Here is a 21,301-nt window from a genome sequence, read left to right as displayed (position 1 = left end):
AGCTTGTCAAATGGCTCTGTAATACGAAGGAAGGTCTCGAGAAGGAACTAGACATCATCAAAAATGATCTTCAACGGAATGGCTACTCCAAAGCGATGGTAGAAAAGACTTTGGCTAAAAGACAGCAGGAGCCTCGCAAGGAAGAGATGCCGTTACAACCAATGCTTGCACTTCCTTACATCAGAGGATTATCGTTGATGGTAAGAAGAATTGGTTCCAAGTACAACATCAGGACCTGTTTCAGATCCGGTAACAGTATCCGTAGCAGCCTCAAGAAAACCAGGCCACCAAACGCGGACTGCGATTCCAAGAATTGCATTTACCGGATACCCTGTGAGTGCGGAAAATACTATATTGGTGAAACTAAGAGACCATTGAATGTTCACATGGCCGAGCACAAGAAACACACTCAGCGCGGGGAAACCAGCAAATCAGGAATAGCAGACCATGTTTGGACCCATCAACACAACATCGAGTGGTCCCAAGCTGAGATCATACACAGAGAGGAACATTGGTTTAGGAGAAAATTCAAGGAAGCCGCATACATGCTGTCCAACAATGTATTCAGCCAAGCTAGCGTAGAGATACGCAACATATGTAAACCCATCATCAAGCGAAAAATGGCCAACTCCCGTCAACTCCCACTGAACCAGTGAAGCGGAAAAAATGGAAAGCGGGAATAAGTGAAAGTGAAAGTACTCGAACCATACATAGTCATCTCTCGGAGGAATCAGTCCAGTCACCACCCGAAGACGACTGTAGACACTAACAATCGAAACGTCGTGAACTAACGTGGCTTGGAATCTCTTAACTTTTTATTTTACTTTCATTGTATTTCTTTGTTCTTTATTTTTTCCTTTAGACAAAGGAAGTCCAAATTAGTGAAATTCACCATCTACTTCTGTAGCATTGGTTTTTATGCTTCTCAAATGGGTAATCAGTCTTACGTCAATAATAGCGGTAAATTTGTATTCTATAGTTGTTGAACAATTTCAGAACAATTTCAGAAAATATTTCAGAAGATTTTCATCTCTGCATAGTAATGATATATTGTTTGTTAGGGTCTGTTGGAATTACTCATTGTTTGTGTTCTGTTCCAACTTAAAAATTGAATTGATATGATTTCGTAACTGCGTATGGTAGTCATGATCACTTAATTGATATTCCTAAAAACCAACCAGGCTCTATCTATCAAATTCTCTAATTCTTTGATGTTTTCAGTTAACCACGATTCAATTGAATTCTTGAAGGTTTTAGTTATTGAGGGACCATATTTGTATACGAATATACAGAAAAGGTACATACAATTTTTCGACCGATTAAATATTTTTACACAAATTGGGTTCTTCCACGTCAACTCATTGAAATATGTAAAATGGGACATGTGAGGAATTGCTAAGTGGGTTTAATAATAAAATATTTACATGATATTATGCATGAAAGAAACACGTCGGTTGTTTGTAAAAATATGGTTTGTTCTTCCTTCATATTCCGATTCATTTATTTTACAGCAACAGTAATGTTTTGTTATCATTAGATCATAGAGCACCAGTCAGTATTTTGTGGTATGGGAACCTGCGTGAACTAATCTATACAAATTCTATTCCGATTTATTTTACTTCGTTTCAAGAAAGTCTTAGGATAGGAAAGCTTGTTCATAGGAATTTCTCGAAAATCGTACCATATATACATCTAAATTTCGAGTTAGATAGATTGATGTAATACCCACAAATACACAAACACTATAGGAAGAGATAACCACATTGGGTTTTACATTATCTTCTTAGTATTTTGTATAATTATAATGATTTCGCTGTAAACTGACTCATTCAAATAGAGCCAGGAAAGAACAACATATATATTTACATGATCGAATATGTTCAATTGATAGCAATTCGTGTTTTATTTCACTAATAACTGACACATTTGGGAGCCTATGAAATTCTCGTTTTGGACTACTGATGAAGTTCTTCGACAAACAAAACAAAGAAATCATTGGAATTTTGCAATAGCTGTTAGCTCTAAACGAAATGGTTTAAATTATAGAACATTCATTAGACATATTTCCCTTTTATGTTTAACATTTCAGGTGGTTTAGAAAATATATATTTTGAGAGAAAAAATAAAATGTAAAAATTTCAGTAAAGTTAATATCACCATTCACGAAGATGTCGATTTCACAAAAAAATACTAGACTGAGACACCTTTGCATTTTTCATTAGACATTCTTTACTATGTACAGATTTTACAAGGCCATTTGTCGAGGTAGCTCCTCGATTTTTGCGGCAAAATATATACAAATTAATTTTAGTCTAATATGCAATGTACGTATAAAGTATAAACATATATATATGTATATTTTGTTACCGGTTTCGGGTAATATTGAATCAATTCCAAGAAAATGAAGTTTATTAGAATTGGAGAAATGAGGTTCGCAAGTTATGTTCCAATAGAATCGTTTTTTGTTTGCAAATTGGTTAGTATCTGAATGACCAATTGTTCCCTTCCATCTCAAGAGTAGGTCCTTGCTAAGATTATATAACAATTGAAAAAGTCGCTACTGAGATTCAGAAAAAATTTGACACTGAGAAAATATTAAACCTGAGTGCTTCAGTAGTCTATGATAATTCCTCACCCAATAGAAATATCTGACGAAATGTTTTCCTTCCAGAGCCAAAAAAATTGTACCAGATTTCTGGAAAAGATTTCAAGCTCTTATATATTTTTATTATCGCCTATATTGAAACGACAAAAAAAATGCTTCATATTTCACCATTAGTATTGCAATGGCTTTCCCTTTCTATTGATATACTGGAATCGATATCAGCAATCTATCTAAATAGGAAAAGGTTCAATTGCTAATAGGGTTTGTTTTTGACATTCTGGCTCTGAATGAAAACATATTTTCCGCATATAGTTTCAAACTCTTACTCAACTCAAGTTGAATAAAATCCTAGTGTGAAACATTCTAAGGACCAATCATATTTGTTTGTGGTCCATTCGTGTATTTCTACTATTTTTCAATTCAAATGGTTTGAATTGTCCGTTAATTTCAACTACAGCTTTTATGCAGGCACTACGCAAATAATTATGCAAAAAGCAATACTTTCGATTTTTACTTCAGACCTATTACTGTTCTGTATCCATACATACTCATATATACCCTTTGAATGTTTTTTATGGATTAATTCAGCAATGTTCATCACTACTCTACATTATTTTTTGTACCACGTTGGGCGCCAAATCATGATCCTCTTAGATGAGTGGTGGTACAGAGCAGGTACAAAAAATATTTTCGTTTTTCTCTAACAAATATTTTGCATCTCCTCTTCGAAATCAAGGAACTCCGTTCGTGTTGTCCAAGTGTTGCCGATCTGATGAGGCAACACTTGGTGAAATATATATATATATATATATATATATATTTCACTATTATACACACTTATATTGCTAATATGTATACTTATATTTGTATTGTTACTTGTATTTTATTTTTATTTGTATTTTGTTTTTTTTTTGTATTATTTCTCTCGCTCACAAACAAGTGAAATTCTTCACTTCGTGGGTCTGGCCTGATTTATTCATACTTTATTTTATCCATTATATTACTCACTGTGTTATGCCAAATGATGAATACATATTATTAATATTATTCGTAATCGATGACAGTATTCGCTGAATAGGAGTAACTTTTATACCAATACTTAATATTTTTCCAACAATCACACAGCTCTCTTGCATTTTCAGTGCCTCGTAAAATGAAAATAATAATGTATAATATTCCAGGAAATACCCAACATTTGATGGAACCATTCAAGAATACGCAGTATTCTCTGGGGAATATAGCAACAGCATTCTATACTGGACTATGGGCTTACGACGGCTGGAACAACTTAAATTACGTTACAGAAGAAATAAAAAACCCATCAAGGTAATTGTTTTCGTTTGAATTGTTTTCCACTGTACGAGGGTTGTTTGAAAAGTTTCCGACCTCAACATGAAGATAGCAACACTCGGAAATAAAAGCTGGTAAATTTTTTTGTTAATCTGTTGATAGTTACTCACCATAGTTTCAGCCATTTTGGACGCGCAGTTATGTAACAGTCATTTGAGTGAGTTGATGAGAGTGTTTTTATGAAAATGGATAAAATCGTGTATGGAGCTGTCATTAAATATTCGTTTTTGAAAGGCAATACGCATATGCAAATCAAAGATGAGTTGGTTCCAACCCTCTGTTGGCGCAGTTTAGGTGCACTAAATCCCAGTTTTGGCGCTGATTAATTACTGTAGATGAAACTTGGATATACCATTATACGCCCGAAATCAAAGTAGTCCAAACAGTGCACTGCAAAGGAGTAACCGGCTCCAAAAAACTGTTTTTTCAGCTTTGAAAGTGATGGCGACTGTTTTTTGGGATAGTCATGGAGTAATTATAATGAATTATCTTTAAAAAAACATACAGGAGTATACTACGCATCATCACTCGACCAGCTGAAGGCAGAACTTACGAAAAAACACCCACATTTGCAGAAAAAGAAGATCCTGTTTCACCAAGATAACGCACCGTCGAACCATGTAGAAAGTCACAAATTACGTTTCAATCTGCTTGACCATCTGCCTCACTCACCAGATCTAGCCCCAAGCGATTTTTTTTGCTTCCTTATCTGAACGATCGATTTTCACCTGCTATAGTCCAACCCGTGTTAGGAATCGCACGTTAAAAGATAAGACCTCGTTAGTCCTTAGCTCGCACAAGTTTCGACTTCTGAAGATTGTCGTTCGTAGAGGTGCGACAACGGGTTAACGGAAAAACAGATTTTAAACATATGTTTTAAACAGAAATGAAGAAGCAATCACTTTCGCGAACAATTTTTTTGCAGAGAAAACGCCGAGTATAATTTGGACGGATTGCAGCATCGCATAGGAGACTATGTTGAAAATTAAAAAAAATCCGAAAAATGTCTTGTATCTTTGGTAGGTCGGAAACTTTGCAGACCACCTTCGTATGTGGACAAACTCGTATTTCCTGGTAGAAAGTTGTGACCTGAAGTCACTCGTGGAGTTATAAATCATGATGGCGATAAATTATATTAACGGTTAATACAAATATGTAAAAATATAAACTAAACATTTTGGCATTTATCAAAAAAATTGGACATGGAGCATCCTCATATGAGATTGACTCAAATCAGCCAGGTTCCGGTTCTGTTTTGTTGTTGCAGAAGTCTCGAAAAAACCTTTCAAAAATTGCTAATTGAATCACTTTTATATGGAATAATCGGTCCTAAATTATTCAATAGAATTTGAATATAAAGGGGTATATTTTTTGGTGATATTAGTTTTTGGGGGAGAAACCAAGAAAACCAAAAACATTTCCTCTTCTCTTAGGAGAGATTAGTTTTTGAGGAAGAAGAAACCTAAAAGTCAAAAAAATTCCTTATCAAAAAGTAAACTATTCTAAAAATATACCCTTTTCAATTCAACATGCTACATTCGTACGAATAATATCTGACTCATTCCATAAAGAATGTTTGGAGTACCAACTGAAAAGGAAAAAGTGATTTTCGTATAATTCACTGTGAGCAGTTGTTTCGGGACAGCTTTTTTTCCAGTTTCTATCTGAAGGTAACTACTATGCATGATCTACACATAATTGTAAAAAAATATTTTGAACTTGATTGCTTTCTGCATTTTTTCGTAAGGTTCGCACATATTTTATATAGAGTAGGCGAAGTAGAAAGCCAAAAACCTTCCTTTCCACAAACAAATCTCTCATTAAATTATATCCCTTTTCAATTCAAAGAAGATTCCTATGGCTGGGATTTGATTAAATAAGAGTATGAATGTCTTCACGTATTGTCACAGTAACATTAGTAAATCAACTGTTCCGTGACATACAGTTGTAATGTTATGAATGAATTGAGTGCTTTATCTTGTATTGTTATCCAGAACGGTACTGATGGGGCAATAAGACAAGTATCTCAACTCCAAAACTTCGAAGTCTATTGTGAATGATAGTTCTCACGATCAGGTTCCATGGTTATTTTTCATGATTGGCTGAAAAACAGTCGAAAGTAACTATCAAAGAGAGGAAAAACCTGTCTTTGTACTCCTGAAAATGCCTGCCACTCATGGCAGCAAAAAATTCATTTGAAAAAAATGCTGGTCAACAATCCAAAAAGGAAAATAACAAATTTTTCTCATCCGGAAAAAAAGTGTTCCTAGCTAAGGTCTCAATCTGCCAACTATGAAACGAAAACTGCCGGTGTGTTAACACCACCATGTCTTCGCGTCTACTCCTTTATATTTCCTTTGATTTCAAAGGCTTTGTCGCTATGGTTTGATGTCGTAATGGTTTAATGTTATCAGAGTATATTTTGTGGTCCATTTTAGCACATGGTTTATTGGTTTAACGGAAGATGTGAATGTTCCGGGTCAGTTGAAGAATGGTATTTTGTGAACTTTTTTTGGAATATTTAGGGAGTCTTGATTTACTTGTGTTTTTATGTGAATACCTCTGCCTTTGACATATTTGTTACAGTATAAAGTAGAACATTTTCTTCTCTGTTAGTCTGTTGAAGTTCATTCAAGATGGGGGTGATTGTCACTGAATGACAGATGGAGACTGAATGTAAGTATGTACTTAAAATTAAAAAATAAATGCTTCAGCACTGAATATATTTTTGATTGTGCTGGTTTGGTATGTGTTCTGATTTCAAGTGACCAAAATCATTTGATAGCTCATGTTCATGTTTCGGCTTCCTCTATGTTCGAATTATAAATCATGTAATCTGCTTCGAAAGCTTGTATAATACTGCTGTATTTGCTGGATCGTTAAATCGACGGCTTATGAACGGTGGCTCGAACCAAGGTAATCTTTGAATCGCACAAGTTTCGGCTTCTTGTTTAAATTGAAAGGGTTATACTTTTAGGAGTGACTATTGTTTGGGAAAGAAAGTTCTTGGCTTTCTACTACTCCAAAGAAAGGAAGGAAGTAATCAATTTTAAAATAAGTAACTCTATACATGTGTAGATCATGCAAAGAAGTAGTTTTCAGACAAAAACTGGAAGGAAACAGTTACTTTCATATAAACATTGAAACAAATTACAATGTATAGACCCCCTCACACTAATGTGAATGAATTCATTACTTCGCTTGACAATACAATCCCTCAAATACTACCTACTGTAGACGAACTGATTCTTGTAGGAGATATTAATTTGAATATTTTAAATAACTCTTATAATAACACTCGCAAATTTATAGATTTTTTGGAAGCTTACGGTTTCACAATAGTAAATGATGAACCCACTAGAGTAGGTAACAAATTCAAGTGCGTCCCTGATTGATATTATTGCTGTATCCAATACGAAAAATATTTCAAGCATGCGGACAATAAATGCAGATATAATTTCCGATCATAGTTTAGTATTCTGTGAGTTAATTTATCAATCAATGAAAATGAAACATACTTATCGTACTTTCAGAAATTATAAATATTTCAACTATGATAACTTTCTGAATGATCTCATGGAAATGCCATGGCATGATCTATATATTTTAGAAAATGTTGTTGAAATTTTAAAAACTTTCAACGATTATTTACTTTGCGTATTCGCTGTTCATGCCCCCATAATAACGACGAGAATAAGCAAACTCAGAGCTCCCTGATTGACTGACGTTTTGAAGATCATGATTAAGACAAAAGATTCAGCTTTCGCGAGATATAAACGGTACAAAACGAGTGATAATTGGAACACCTATAAGGGTTTGAGAAACATGGTGACAGCTGCTATACGGAAAGAAAAAAAAGCCTACTTGAATTTCATTAAGAATCAACAAAACGCTAAACATCTATGGGACACATTACCCTCATTTGACATTGTCAATCGTAAAGACAGGAAATATATTCCTGAACATCTTCCTAATCCTAATGAAATAAACAATCACTTTATTACTTCGGTCACTCAAATTGCGACTGAACCTCCGGATACTCTTCTTAACTTCTTGAAAATAACGCAATTTCAAGAAAATTTAACTTTTAAATTCCATCAAATCAATATGGATGATATTAACATGCTAGTCAACTCCATAAAAAACGAATGCTACCGGATCAGATAAAATATCTATCAAAATGATCAAAATATGTGTCCCTTACTTAACTCCAGTTCTAACATATTTAGTCAACAAATGCCTTGAAACCAGTATCTACCCGGAACTATGGAAACAATCTATTATTTTTCCTATAAACAAAATTTCCAAACCTTTGGCACCAAATGATTTGAGGCCCATAAATATAGTACCGGCAATATCAAAAATTGTAGAAAAAGCAGCCTATAGTCAGATATACTCTTATGTCTCTGATAATAACATCCTACCTGAACACCAATCTGGTTTTCGGAAAAATCACAGTACATCTAGTGCTCTGTTGAAAATGACCGACGATATTTTTTCAGCCACCGATAATGAAAAGGTCACTCTTTTCTTGTCTCTCGATTACAGTAAGGCTTTCGACACCGTGAATCACGATCTGATGTGCGCTAAACTTGGTTTTTTTGGTTTCAGTAAGGAGGCATCTGACTTTATTAGTTCATTTAAAAAAAATAGAAAGCAACGTGCTGTGATAAAGGGTAGTCAGTCTGATAATATGAGTGTATGTCATGGAGCCTCGCAAGGTTCAATTCTCGCCCCGCTACTCTTTATTATCTACACATCTGACTTCTCCAAGGTCCTTAAGTTATTCAACATTCATACATATGCAGACGACACTAACTTGTACTACTCCGATAAAGTAAATCAGCTTATTGATCACGAAACATCGCTCAATAATGATATAAAAAATCTTGTTCAGATTTCGCAGCAACACTGTCTAAACCTTAATCCTAGTAAATCATCTTCAATAATTTTTGGAAAAGCCAAAGATCGTGGAAGGGCCATAGATAATATCGATTTGTATATTGATAGACATTCTGTGGAATTGACTGACGAAATAAAATGTTAAGGACTTCATATAGACTACAACCTCAGATTTGTTCATCAAGTCAATAATCTCATTCAAAGGTCGTACGGTACTCTGAAACATATGTATTTAAACAGACACTCTCTTAGTAGGTCTCTCAAAATTACCCTTTCAGACGTACTGTTTAATTATTGCGATGTCGTCTATGGCCCTTGTATCGATTCCATAACTTCTGCAACAATTCAGAAAGTACAGAACGCCCGCATTAGACTAATATTCAGCTTGAATTACAGAGATCATGTGACCCCTTCCATCAATCAACTTAATTGGTTGAAAATGCAAAACAGAAGAGAATTTCATTTCGCTTCTTTCATTCACAAACTGATAAATACACAACAACCCACTTATTTGGTAAATAAACACCTTCCCAGACATCAGATACACTTAAGAAACCTTAGATTCAACAATAATTTTGACATTCCGAATCATAACAGCACTATCTATGAACGATCCTTCACGTATCATGCTGTAACAATGTATAATTCATTCAGTGAATCTTTGAAAAATTCATCACTACCGCTATTCAAAAGTAAACTCAAAACTGAATTACTCAGCCAACAGTGATCCAAACATAATCATTTGAAATTAATCTTACTATTGTCATGAAGTTGCCATTTATTTTTTGTAATGTTTCTTTTTTCTTCCAAACGTGGTTGAGTGGAAGAATAGTGCTTTCCTAAACTCCGCCACGTAAAATAAAAACCATTTATTATTATTATTATAAATACTTTTATATGAACAGTGAATAATACAGAAGACAGTACTCTCTACTCAGTTTGTATTCCAAACATTCGTTTTAGAATAAATTCAGATATCGTTCACAGGGGTTCTACACTAAATGAATGGAAATATTTGCGCTTACATGGAACACTGTCATCCTTACTGGTAGACATCGATGTTTCGCCGTAAGACACTTGCCTTAGGGCTCTTCAGTACCAATCTGGATAACATTATAAGAAAAAACACAATTAATTCATGAACTACGATTTTTTATGTCTTGGCATAAGTTTGATCTACTCATCATGTCATCGATGACATGGTAATGACATTCATTGACCTATTTGATTAAATCCTAGCCAAGAGGAATCTTGTTTAAATTGAAAGGGTTATATTTTTAGGAGTGACTAATTTTTCGGAAAGAATGTTTTTGGCTTTCTACTACTCCATCTTGTAACAAAAAAATGTGGGCAGCAGCTGGTTGACGGAAAAACAAATTTTTAAACAGTTTTTCTAACATATTCAATATTTTTTGTTACCAATTTCAGAAACCTGCCACGTAGCATAATAATAGGAATTCCTCTTGTGACCGTTTGCTATGCTCTCATAAACGTGTCCTATCTAACTGTGATGTCACCCATGGAAATGATGACCAGCGAAGCGGTGGCAGTTACTTTCGGAAATCGAGTGTTGGGAGTCATGGCCTGGTTGATGCCGCTTTCAGTCACCATTTCAACTTTCGGCTCAGCCAATGGAACGTTGTTTGCCGCTGGACGACTCTGCTTCGCAGCCAGTCGGGAGGGACATCTTTTGGACATCTTGTCGTACGTGCATATCAGGAGATACACGCCGTCGCCTGGTTTAATATTCCATGTGAGTATATCAATAGCTAAAAACACTAAATTTGGCCATTATAGTTTACTTTTTTTTGGGACTTGTCTATTTTTGTTTGTTTGTTCCATAATCATAAGATATGAAGACAGTTGACCAATGACCTGTTGTTGTTGGTCGTATTGCTCCCGTTGTTCCCAAAAAACTACACCTTGCTTAATTTGGTAATGGTGTTCTCCTTTTGACTTTGGCACCAGAACATAGGTGCTTGTTTTATAATGGGTTTGGCCATCCGTAACTAAAGTCAATTTTTCGTGTCTGATTTCATACCCTCTTTCTTTCTGTGGGTGCATCTGACCAGACTCCGCTTATCGTTTCATTCTTTCTTGATACTGGTTTTCAAATAATACGTATCTCGTCCAGATTTCCCTCCATCGTGATCCTCTTGGTGAATAATAATATGGTCTACTTTCTCGATTCATCTTCTTGTACTACATGCATCATATCACTGTATTCTTATATTTGTACAGCTCGTCCATTTCATAGTGGGAATAATCGTCCCTCCCAAAGGATATTTTTTGCTACCTGTACCATTCTGATGATATTATATAGTAATATTCTGAGAGTTTACAATCTACCTACCTGCCCTGACGTCTGGATTATTGATTCTACAAATGTGCAAATCAAGAGATATACGGTCTCACCTATATCAATATCCATGTGATTGTATGGATAGCCTTAGAAGTGAGTAGAAAGGCCCAAATATCTGAATTTCATCAATTAGGTTACTTGTCATCTGTAGCTTGAATTTTAAGCTTCTCATCGCCTTGATTCATAAGTTTTTTTGTGGATAATACTAATCTATTTGTGGTTCAAGCGGCTGAGGCTTCTATTCTATCGAAATTGATTCGTGTCCTGAGGTTCTGATCTTTTTTTACAAAATATATCCTGACGATAGCAAATCGATTACTCAGATGTGACAATAATTGTAATCAGCAAATCTAGCCATTTTAAAGAGGCTTCAACAGGCGGTTTCTTACGAACCACTTTCAGAAAATTATTATTCAGTCCGAAAAGATTTTAAGTTTTTTTTGGAAACGAGCTAACTAACTTTTAGCATGTATGCTCCTAGACGCTTCATTAGAGAGGCACTTTATTTGGTTGAAGTACATCTCAGTTGGAACTATTCCGCAATCGGAAATGTTTAGATATGTTTTTGTCCAGAGGAGAAATCAGTAGTCCTGTCGGAAGAAATTTGTACCCTGTATTTCCCTAGCTAAACAACTAGTTGAAAATTGAGTCCAAAATAAAGCATGCTTGATCCAATCCCAAACAGCAGAGTTGGTGCTCCGAATCACGAATTTCTTCTGAATTGCTCTTACCTTGGTTTTGTCACGGTCCGCCTTTGAGAACCTTGTTTATCTTTTGTATTCATGGATTAAATCTTCCGTCGATCCCATAGATGGCGTCTTTGTAAGGAAAGATTCAATTTTTCTTACTCAAGCTTGTTCTTCAAGGAGTGTTAAGTCCAGAAATGCATTCGTTATTCAGCTCAGTCCCATTAATGAGACATATGGCGGATCGAAACAGCGCTGTCTGTTGTATGATCAGAAATTTTATGATTTTGGCTCTGGTTTCAACTCAAGAACCAAGCAGCTCTGACTTGACTAGTGGCTGGACAAACATTCTCTACTGAAGCTGTATAGACCAAAATCTGAGTGACCCTTTTTTGGTTATATTGAGAGGATCCACGTTTTGTGGATAATTCGGTAACCGCTGATCGGATTTAATCCTGCTAGAAGGACATTTGTGGGTCCAAAAAATTTTGTTTGAACCCAGATTGAATGAAAAACCATAACTTGTCTATGGTCCGAATGATTAGGTATTTGGTTACAGAGACATAAAGTCACTAATTTATAATCTTCATCAGTGGCAAAATTTGCATTGTCGATCGCAAGAGAGGAAGATATGAGAAAGATGATGAAAGAATTTGCAGTTAATAGACGAAATCAACCCACACGGTCTGATACCGGAGAGATTTATACTATTTTTGAGGGGGAAAAGGTCACTTACAGGTAGTCCCAGTAAAGAAGGCTTCTTGTGGTATAAACTTTGACTTGAGATGTCCATACTTTGAGCTTTGATAACTATACATCTCTGTCATTTTAAAGACATGTGCATTCAAACAATTTCGAATATGAAAAGTCAGCCATTCACTCCAGAAGATGTGGTCAAAAAATAATAAAATTGTTTCTACAAGTATGCCTGCCATTCCGAGTTCAATCCACTTTTTAGGAGTTATGAATGTATCTGGAAGAAGCTTCACGAACTCCAAGTGAAGAACTGAAAAAAGTTACCCCTTCATGAAAGTCTCCATTCTAAATTCACCGTTCCACTTCCCTTACAGCTGGAAGGCATATGTCTTTCCGGCCCGGAGTGAATACAAAATAAAATGATTCTGCTGAAGCCTATAAACGCGATATAAATTATATTTTCTCTCACATGGTATATAACCGTGAAACTGAATCGTCTCTATAGTCTATTTCAAAAGAGTGTAGAGTAATAAATCATGAAGTGTCATAAAATTTGCCTGAATTTCGTTGTCGTCCATGGGCGTAGGCAAATCTTAGGATTATTAAACTTAATAATTAAAGTAAATTAAAAATTACAGACATAGATAATAATAAAAGGCCATTTTTGGGAAGTAATTTGGTCTAAAACTAAGTACCTACATGTATTTAGGTAAGTAAAATTTCTTAAAAAAAGATTAAGATTAATTTTAGTGGTTCTTGTAAACTTATTTAATATGCAATTTGGGTTCATATACTTGAGCATGATTTCTCAAAAAAGGGTTAACACTTAGTTCCGAGGTGCCATGTCATTATAATAATCCCTTTTTGACCCTGCCCACCAATCATGCAATACCTATTAAACCCAGGTAATTAAGAAAAAGGGTTTAAATATATTGTAATGGTGTCTTAAACATTCGAGTTATAATAGTAATTGTTACTACACCAATTAAACGTACAGTGATATTGTGATATAGAAATAGTGAAAAAGTTATAAAATGGGGACATTTACTCCAAAGAAAAGAAGTGTAAAAAATTCTCCGCTATCTGTTTGCGAAAAAGTTATAATTTTAAATGTATATGATTGCATAAAACACGATCACCCTAGTTTGTCTGTGCAAGAAAGTGTTGAGCGATGTGCTCGAATGACTGGAATTGGACAGTCCACGATTTTTAAATTATTGCGAGAAAGAAAGATATCAGGCCAGGTAAGTCCATGCAAGAGAAAATCAGGAAGACCAATAAAAATCTTAGATGAAGACACCAAATGTGACATTCGAAGAAAAGTTCATTCGTTTTATTTTAAAAAGGAAATACCCACTCTTGAAAAAATATTTATCGAGATAAGCCAAGATAACGATATTCCTTTGATATCCAGAAAACTTTTATGGAAAACTTTAAAAAGTATGAATTTTGCCTGGGAAAAGCACAATCGAAAGGCACTATTACTGGAAAGTGATGAAATTGTTTGCTGGAGACGAAAATATTTGACAACTATAAAGCAGTACCGCAGAGAGCAAAAGAAAATTTTTTATCTTGATGACACGTGGATAAACGAAGGTTATATAGTCAAAAAAATGTGGCAAGATAAAAATATAACAAGTTCTCGCCAAGCTTTCATAGAAGGCCTTTCGACGGGTATTAAAGTGCCTTCGGGAAAAGGGAAGAGGCTTATAATTGCTCACATTGGAAGCGAAGACGGATTTTTAAAAGAAGGTTTGTTAAGCTTTGAGTCGTGCCGGACGGGAGATTATCATGAGGACATGAATTCGGATGTCTTCGAAGACTACTTCGGGGAAATGTTAAAATTTCTTTCAGCTGATTCGGTCGTGGTTATGGATAATGCAAGCTACCATTCAAGGCGCTTAGAGAAGGTACCAACTTCAGCTTGGAGAAAGCAAGAAATTATTAACTGGCTGTCAAATAAAGGTATTCAGTTTGAGACGAATTCAGTAAAGAAGGAACTACTAGCCATAGTAAAACAACATAAATCTCGCTTCATGAAATATGCCGTAGAAGATCTAGCAGAAAAGTATAAAGTAACTGTGCTGCGCCTACCGCCATATCATTGCGAATTAAATCCTATAGAACTTATATGGGCACAAGTTAAAGGATATGTTGCAAGGCACAATACCACATTTAAAATGAAAGATGTCAAGGTATTGTTTGATCAAGCCATTATGGAAATCACATCAGAAAACTGGCAAAAAGCAATCCAGCATGTTTTAAAAGAGGAAGATAAAATGTGGGAACTGGACAACTTGGTCGATCAGGTGGTTGACCCTATAATTATAACACCAGGGGATGATGACAGTTCTTCGGATGAAGACTATACTGATGTAGAATAATTTAATTGAATTGTAAATATACTGTAGCGGGATAAGCAATCTGGACAGAGACCAGTGTATCAGTGACAGTGACACTTTGGCTTAGGTTAGGGTTTAGAATTAAGGGTAGTCTGAATAATTATTTTCTCGGAAGGTTCTCGAAAATTGTACCTAGTAATCTCTAGAACATTCAATTAGGGTATAAATAGAGTGTTGTTAAACATTAAGGGAAGTTCACAGTTTTAGTATTGTTCAAGTGTCAAATTGTAATAACGTATCCAGTAAAGTTCTTGTCGTTTTTGTGAATAAATTGATTTAAAGTCCCCACAAGTGTTTCAATACGTAAAGTTCGTTCGTGTGTGTTTGTATTTCCCGATTTCGGTTCGTATATATTTTATTGTTACATTTTATATTTTTTTAATAACACTGTTCTGCTGTATTAAATTTTTATTTCCTTTAATATAATTTTTATGAATGCATATTCTTTTGGCAATTATCCCACTAGCGCGCCTCTGGCTCAGTATTTATCCGTCGATAACAATGGACAAATCCCTTAAAACAGGGTGATACCTACCTGCTCTTTATGAAACGACATAATTTTGCAATGGGGACTAGGGAAGTGACAGAATTTATTGACGGATCACCCTGTAGCGCTTTTGAATACTTAATGAGATTTTATTACTCTACACTCTTTTGAAATAGACTATAATCAGGGTACTTGACCAAGAAAATCGCCCACATAGAGGCCGCAGAGCTTAAAATACTCCTGTACCTACAGAAGGAGAATCCATTTTCTCTATTATCAATATCTACCTGTTGAATATTAACATTTGATCACTTCTTTTGCAGTCACTAATTGCTGGTGCCATGGTTCTCTATGGTACCATAGATTCGCTGATAGACTTCTTCAGTTTCACTGCTTGGATTTTCTATGGTGGAGCTATGGTAGCCCTCATAGTGATGCGTCACACCAAGCCCAACTACCCCAGGCCCTACAAGGTACAATATACCATTTGTTTCATTCTGCTATATTACTGATTACAAGACTGTTCAATTCAAAATTGTTTTTCAGGTGCCAATTATCATTCCGTATTTGGTATTAGTGATTTCTCTGTACCTGGTGATAGGCCCTATAGTAGATAAACCAACAATCGAGTACCTGTATGCATCCTTGTTCATACTGGGTGGGATGGTATTTTACTTTCCCTTCGTCCACTACAAGCTGCGAATACCATTCATGGGTGAGTATATCATTTTATTTCACAATTCAATTTCAGTATTATTTGTCTTCAGACTTTGAAAGCTATTTAGAAAGCTCCACCATTGAGGTTGTTGCTGTGTGAATGTCAATTTCAAAATTTATAAATCAAATTAATTATTCTTTAAAAAAATACAACAGATAGAACTTGGAAATAATTACCAACCAGGTATAAAAATGTAGGTATCTGTTGAAAGAAATGTGAAGAGATAAAATAAAGTCTTCAATATTCATTTGAATTAAGGAAATGTTTGGAAAATAAAGGGGAAGAAATTTTTCTTAGATACGATTATTGAATGGTGCTCTTAGAAAATTGAGTTATTTAGAAATGGGTACGTAGCTGATGAAATAGGTCAATTTAATGATTAACTTGCATAGTAGACAGTGACCTGTGTAAGTAGCTCTTATACATGACTTTTCCAAGCATTTTTGCAATCAAGCTGAGAATTTCTCTCATTTTTCTCTGGAATATTTCAAAAATAATCTGGTACTTTTTGTATGAGGCAGCCGTAGTGTTTATACTTGCGGTTGTCTCAATATAATCAGAATTTGAAACAGTAAACGTTCTTGCGCAATAGGGCTTCCTATCAGTTATTTTAACAATCAATATAGTTCCAGCATATTCAATAGCATCAATAGTTACATGTGATAATTCTTCATGGCGACAAGTCCCGATGATACACAAAATTAGAACAACCTACAACTTAAAAATAATTGAAATTACTACTAATCCTACAAAATTATAATTATATGTACCTGATAAAGTAAATTCGTTTCGTTATCAGTATCTTGAATCAATTTATTGATATTATCCCTTGATGAAACTTTAGATCTCTTTCCTCGGTATCCGACGCTTTTGTTCGTAATGAGCGGGACCAATTTTGAAAACTTCCTTAACATTCAATGTACTTTTCAACATTGAATAGACACTCCATAACGTAAGAGGTTTTATAATTTTTGATTTTTCTTCAAAATAGCATAGAAGCACATTTTCAGAAACCATTTTCACATTCACGAAATTGGTTATATACTGGGTGTTCTATCTCAGACGAGCCACCCCGTATATTTCTCATCTCATAATAAGTGGAAGAATTTCACGAAACACGTCGAATGATTTTGTTTGGGGGACATCTTTTGACGTATATTTTAAGCTTGAACGAGCAACCCCCTAATAGGGGACTCTTTATGACTGATTGCTTCATTAAATTTTCTTAAACTCCATACAAATATGACAATAAGTGAATGTTAATGATCCTACAACTACTAAAAGTGCAAGTAATAAAATCCTTATGATTTATTGTTACATGACACGAAGTTTATGTTGAAAAGACTTAGAAATTTTTCTTTTTTCGTTTTCCATACACCGTTGTAAAGAGGCTTCCAAGAACTTTCAAATAAAGTATCACTCAACCCCTCTCCCCTATTCAAGTTTGAAAGGTTGAAGAGCCTCCTATTAGCGGCTTGCTCGTTCAAGCCTAAAATATACGTCAAAAGATATCCCCCAAACAAAATCATTCGACGTGTTTCGGAAAATTTTTCCACTCACTATGGGACAAGAAATATACGGGGTGTCTCGTCTGGGATGGAACACCCTGTATGTGTTTTCTCATATTCTAACTTGGATTTGGCCGGTAACATATTATCTAATGGGATATCACGGTATCACTACCACTATTATAATCAACATCCATCTTTTTGTAAATAACTTGAAATAGAAGCAACTACAAGCAAACACAGTCAAATAGTTAAACACACGGCGTGCCAATAAACCGTTTCTACAATAACGACACCACTGGATGCTGTGAAATTGTATTGCAAGTATTGATAATATTACGGATAGAATTTATGAAAGAGAGAAAACTCATTTAGTTACTTTTGGACTTATTTTTTCAGGCTGGAAAAATGAAATAATAGACAACAGTCGTTTAAAAGTGAACTTATCGGGACCAAAAACCACGTCAAAATGTATTGGAAGTATTCATTTTCAATACAGTGCATTCCATTTAAAACTACCCACCCTAAATAACCTAAATAAACAATGATTTGCAGGAAAAATAAAAATACACGTCAACCATTGTAAACAGGGTGTAACTGAATAAGTGTGAAACATTTAAGGAAGTGATTCCTTATCGAAAAAAAGATATGATCTTTCATATAAAGAAACTTCATTGGAGCATCCCTTGTTGAGATACAGCCCGTTAAAAGGGGTACATAAAATTTGTATAACAATTTTTTTCACAAGCACTGAAAAAGTTACAATATTGAAATTAACCTGACGTTTTGTACTACCAAACAGACACTTAGCCAGTAATTTATTTGGTTTACCCCATGGTTGTAAGGGGTGGAAAACGCAACCCCTAAAATTTATTTCCAATGTAACTTTTTGTCTTATTATTTATTTACCATTTGAAAATTTATTTCCGATGGCCCGTTTCATTCTAAACAAAAAATGTCTCTTGGGTATTTTTCCCAAAATAAACCAGTTCGCAGCAAAAAATTATTTTACGAGTAACTACGGAGATGCATCGTTATAAATGCGAACTGGATTTATTGTTATTTTGTAGTTAGTACCTGCATTAAACGATTAAAGGGTAATAAACAAAACAAACAACATGTAGAAATCATAGTAAATGTTCAATATGTCTACCTTCAGACATTACGCAAGCGTCTAGACGTCGGCGCATTGAGCCACGTATTCGCTCAAATATTTCTGGAGTCTCTGATACCTTGCACGCATCGATGGTGCGGTTTCTTAAGTCCTCTACATCGCGAACAGGAGTACGATAAACCAAATGCTGTAAATGGCCCCAAATAGAGAAATCGAGATGATTGAGATCCGGGGATCGAGCGGGCCAGTTCTGTGGTCCTTCTTGACCTATCCACTGATTTGCATATGTTTCAGTTAAATGCTGCTAGTTGACTAAAATGGGCGGGAGCCCCATCATTCATAAAAAATATATCCCTTCTGACGCCCAAAAGAACTTCCTCGAGCGGTACTGGATGCACTTCTCTTAAAAATTGAACGTATGCCTCACCATTTAATCGAAGAGGTAGAAAATGAGGCCCAATTAAATCATCCCCAATAACTCCGAGCCACACGTTGAGAGAAAACTGTTCTTGATGGTTAGTTTCGACAATAGCGTGAGGGTTTTCATCAGCCCATATTTGGTAATTATGAAAATTAATAATCTTGTCCTGAGAAAAACTACATTTGTCTGTGAATTCTATCGTCTTCAGAAAGTCACAATTTTTTTTAATCATTTCCAGCATCCAATTGCAAAATTCAAGACGGTTCGGAAAGTCTCGCGGTTACAGTGCCTGTATTCGTTGCAGATGGTAAGGGTATAAGAGTTGTTCTTTTAAAATTCGAAATACCGTCATATGATCAACATTTAGCTGGAAAGCAATCTTTCTAGTGCTGGTAGTGGGTTGTTCTTCAATCAAATTAAGTACTGCTTCCCCAAGCTGTGGTGTTCGTACTTCTCAATGGTGACCACAATCCTACGTTCTTTTGAATGAATTATATTCTTGTAATCGTTGATGAAGTCGAGCAAATATTCTATATGAAGGATGCTGCCGTTGAGGATACATTTTAGCATATCTTCTAGAAGCTTCTAACCCAGTCCCCTGCGACAGACCGTAAACGTAATGCTTACCAGCCATTTCCTCATTTGTGTATGCCATTTTAATAACAAGTGAATTATTAAAGTAACAAATTAAGAACAGAACAACACACAATTAGTATTAATTCAATTTCGAAAATTCACAAAGTGACAGCGTCATACCAATTTAATTGTCACTATCGCTAATAGCGACCTACTAGATAAGTAGATTAGTTTCGTATTTTCGCATTTATGACGATGTATCTCTGTAGTTGTTCCTAAATAATTTTTTGCTGTGAACTGGTTTATTTTGGGCAGAAAACCCAGGAGATATTTTTTGTTTAAAATTAAACAGGCTATCGGAAATAAATTTTTAAATGGTAAACAAATAATAAGGCAAAAAGTTACATTGAAAATAAATTTTAGGGGTTGCGTTTTCCACCCCTTACAACAATGGGGTAAACCAAATCAATTTTTGGCTAAGTGTCTTTTTGGTAGTACAAAACGTCAGGTCAATTTCAATATTGTAACTTTTTTAGTGTTTGTGAAAAAAATTGTTATACAAATTTTATGTACCCCCTTTAAGGGACTGTATCTTTACAAGGGATGCTCCAATGAATTTTCTTTATATGAAAGATCATATATTTTTTCGATGAGAAATCACCTCCTTAAATGTTTTACACTTATTTAGTTACACTCTGTATAGGGGGACACATTTTGACAAATTCACATTTGATCTAACTTTCCCTATCGCACCCCCAGAGCATGTCACCATTTTTTAATGGATCAATTGTTTTGCATTATCATATGTTCCAAATGAATAGATTCTAACAAAGTAGAATACATTATAGTTTGAAGACCATAGTTTGGAAACTAAAACTTATTTGAGTTGAAAACTAGCCACCCTGAACGAACTTCTGTACTTTCTGTTACCTAGGTTTCATAGGTGTTTATGTGAAGTATACTTCAAAAAAGTCTTATTTTGCCTATTTGAGTTTGAATTCGATATTCTCTTCGTTTTGTATTTATCTCATTCTACAATAACTTCACCTACCAGGTGAAGTTACAATTGGTGTTTTTGTTTTTGTGGATTCTTGAGAAGCAATCTGTTCAAAATCTGTTTAAAATCTGTTTTTTTCCGTTAATCAGCTGTCGCCCCCATACGAACGACAACTCTCAGAGGTGAGAAACTTGTGCGAGCTAAGGACTAACGAGGTCTTGCCTTTTAACGTGTGATTCCTAACACGGTTGCAGAATCATCCCAGCTTCAACCAGATAAATTCTCTAGAGAAAAATATCTGGTCAAGGCAGGAATTGATCCCACGACCTTCAGATCGTGAGTCGGGCGCACTACCACCGCGCCAATTACAATGGTTTATACGCTTCGAGAACGGATTGAAATAGTGAGTGTATACTAACAGAATGGAAATAGTGCTAGAGCTGCTGCCCATATGTTCAATGATAATCATCCAGGAAA

The 21,301-nt window shown here is 35.1% G+C and overlaps 1 protein-coding gene across 2 annotated transcripts in view; it reads left to right on the top strand.

The window, feature by feature from the left end:
- The window catches only part of sbm (L-type amino acid transporter sobremesa), a 142,363-nt gene that overhangs the window by 118,211 nt on the left and 2,851 nt on the right, over nt 1–21,301 (top strand). For both annotated transcript variants that reach the window (XM_074182483.1, XM_074182485.1), the window contains exons 6-9: nt 3,787–3,931; nt 10,286–10,610; nt 15,814–15,963; nt 16,037–16,205. In XM_074182483.1, the coding sequence (XP_074038584.1) occupies nt 3,787–3,931; nt 10,286–10,610; nt 15,814–15,963; nt 16,037–16,205 (789 nt within the window). The remainder of the gene's footprint in view (nt 1–3,786; nt 3,932–10,285; nt 10,611–15,813; nt 15,964–16,036; nt 16,206–21,301) is intronic.

The sequence above is a fragment of the Leptinotarsa decemlineata genome, unplaced genomic scaffold (assembly GCF_025532065.1).
Source record: "Leptinotarsa decemlineata unplaced genomic scaffold, Ldec_3_MD MMD2_tig00026328_RagTag_RagTag, whole genome shotgun sequence".
NCBI classification, from domain to species: Eukaryota; Metazoa; Arthropoda; class Insecta; order Coleoptera; family Chrysomelidae; genus Leptinotarsa; species Leptinotarsa decemlineata.
Note: the sequence above shows the minus strand (reverse complement) of the source record. Positions and strands in the feature narration are given on the sequence as shown.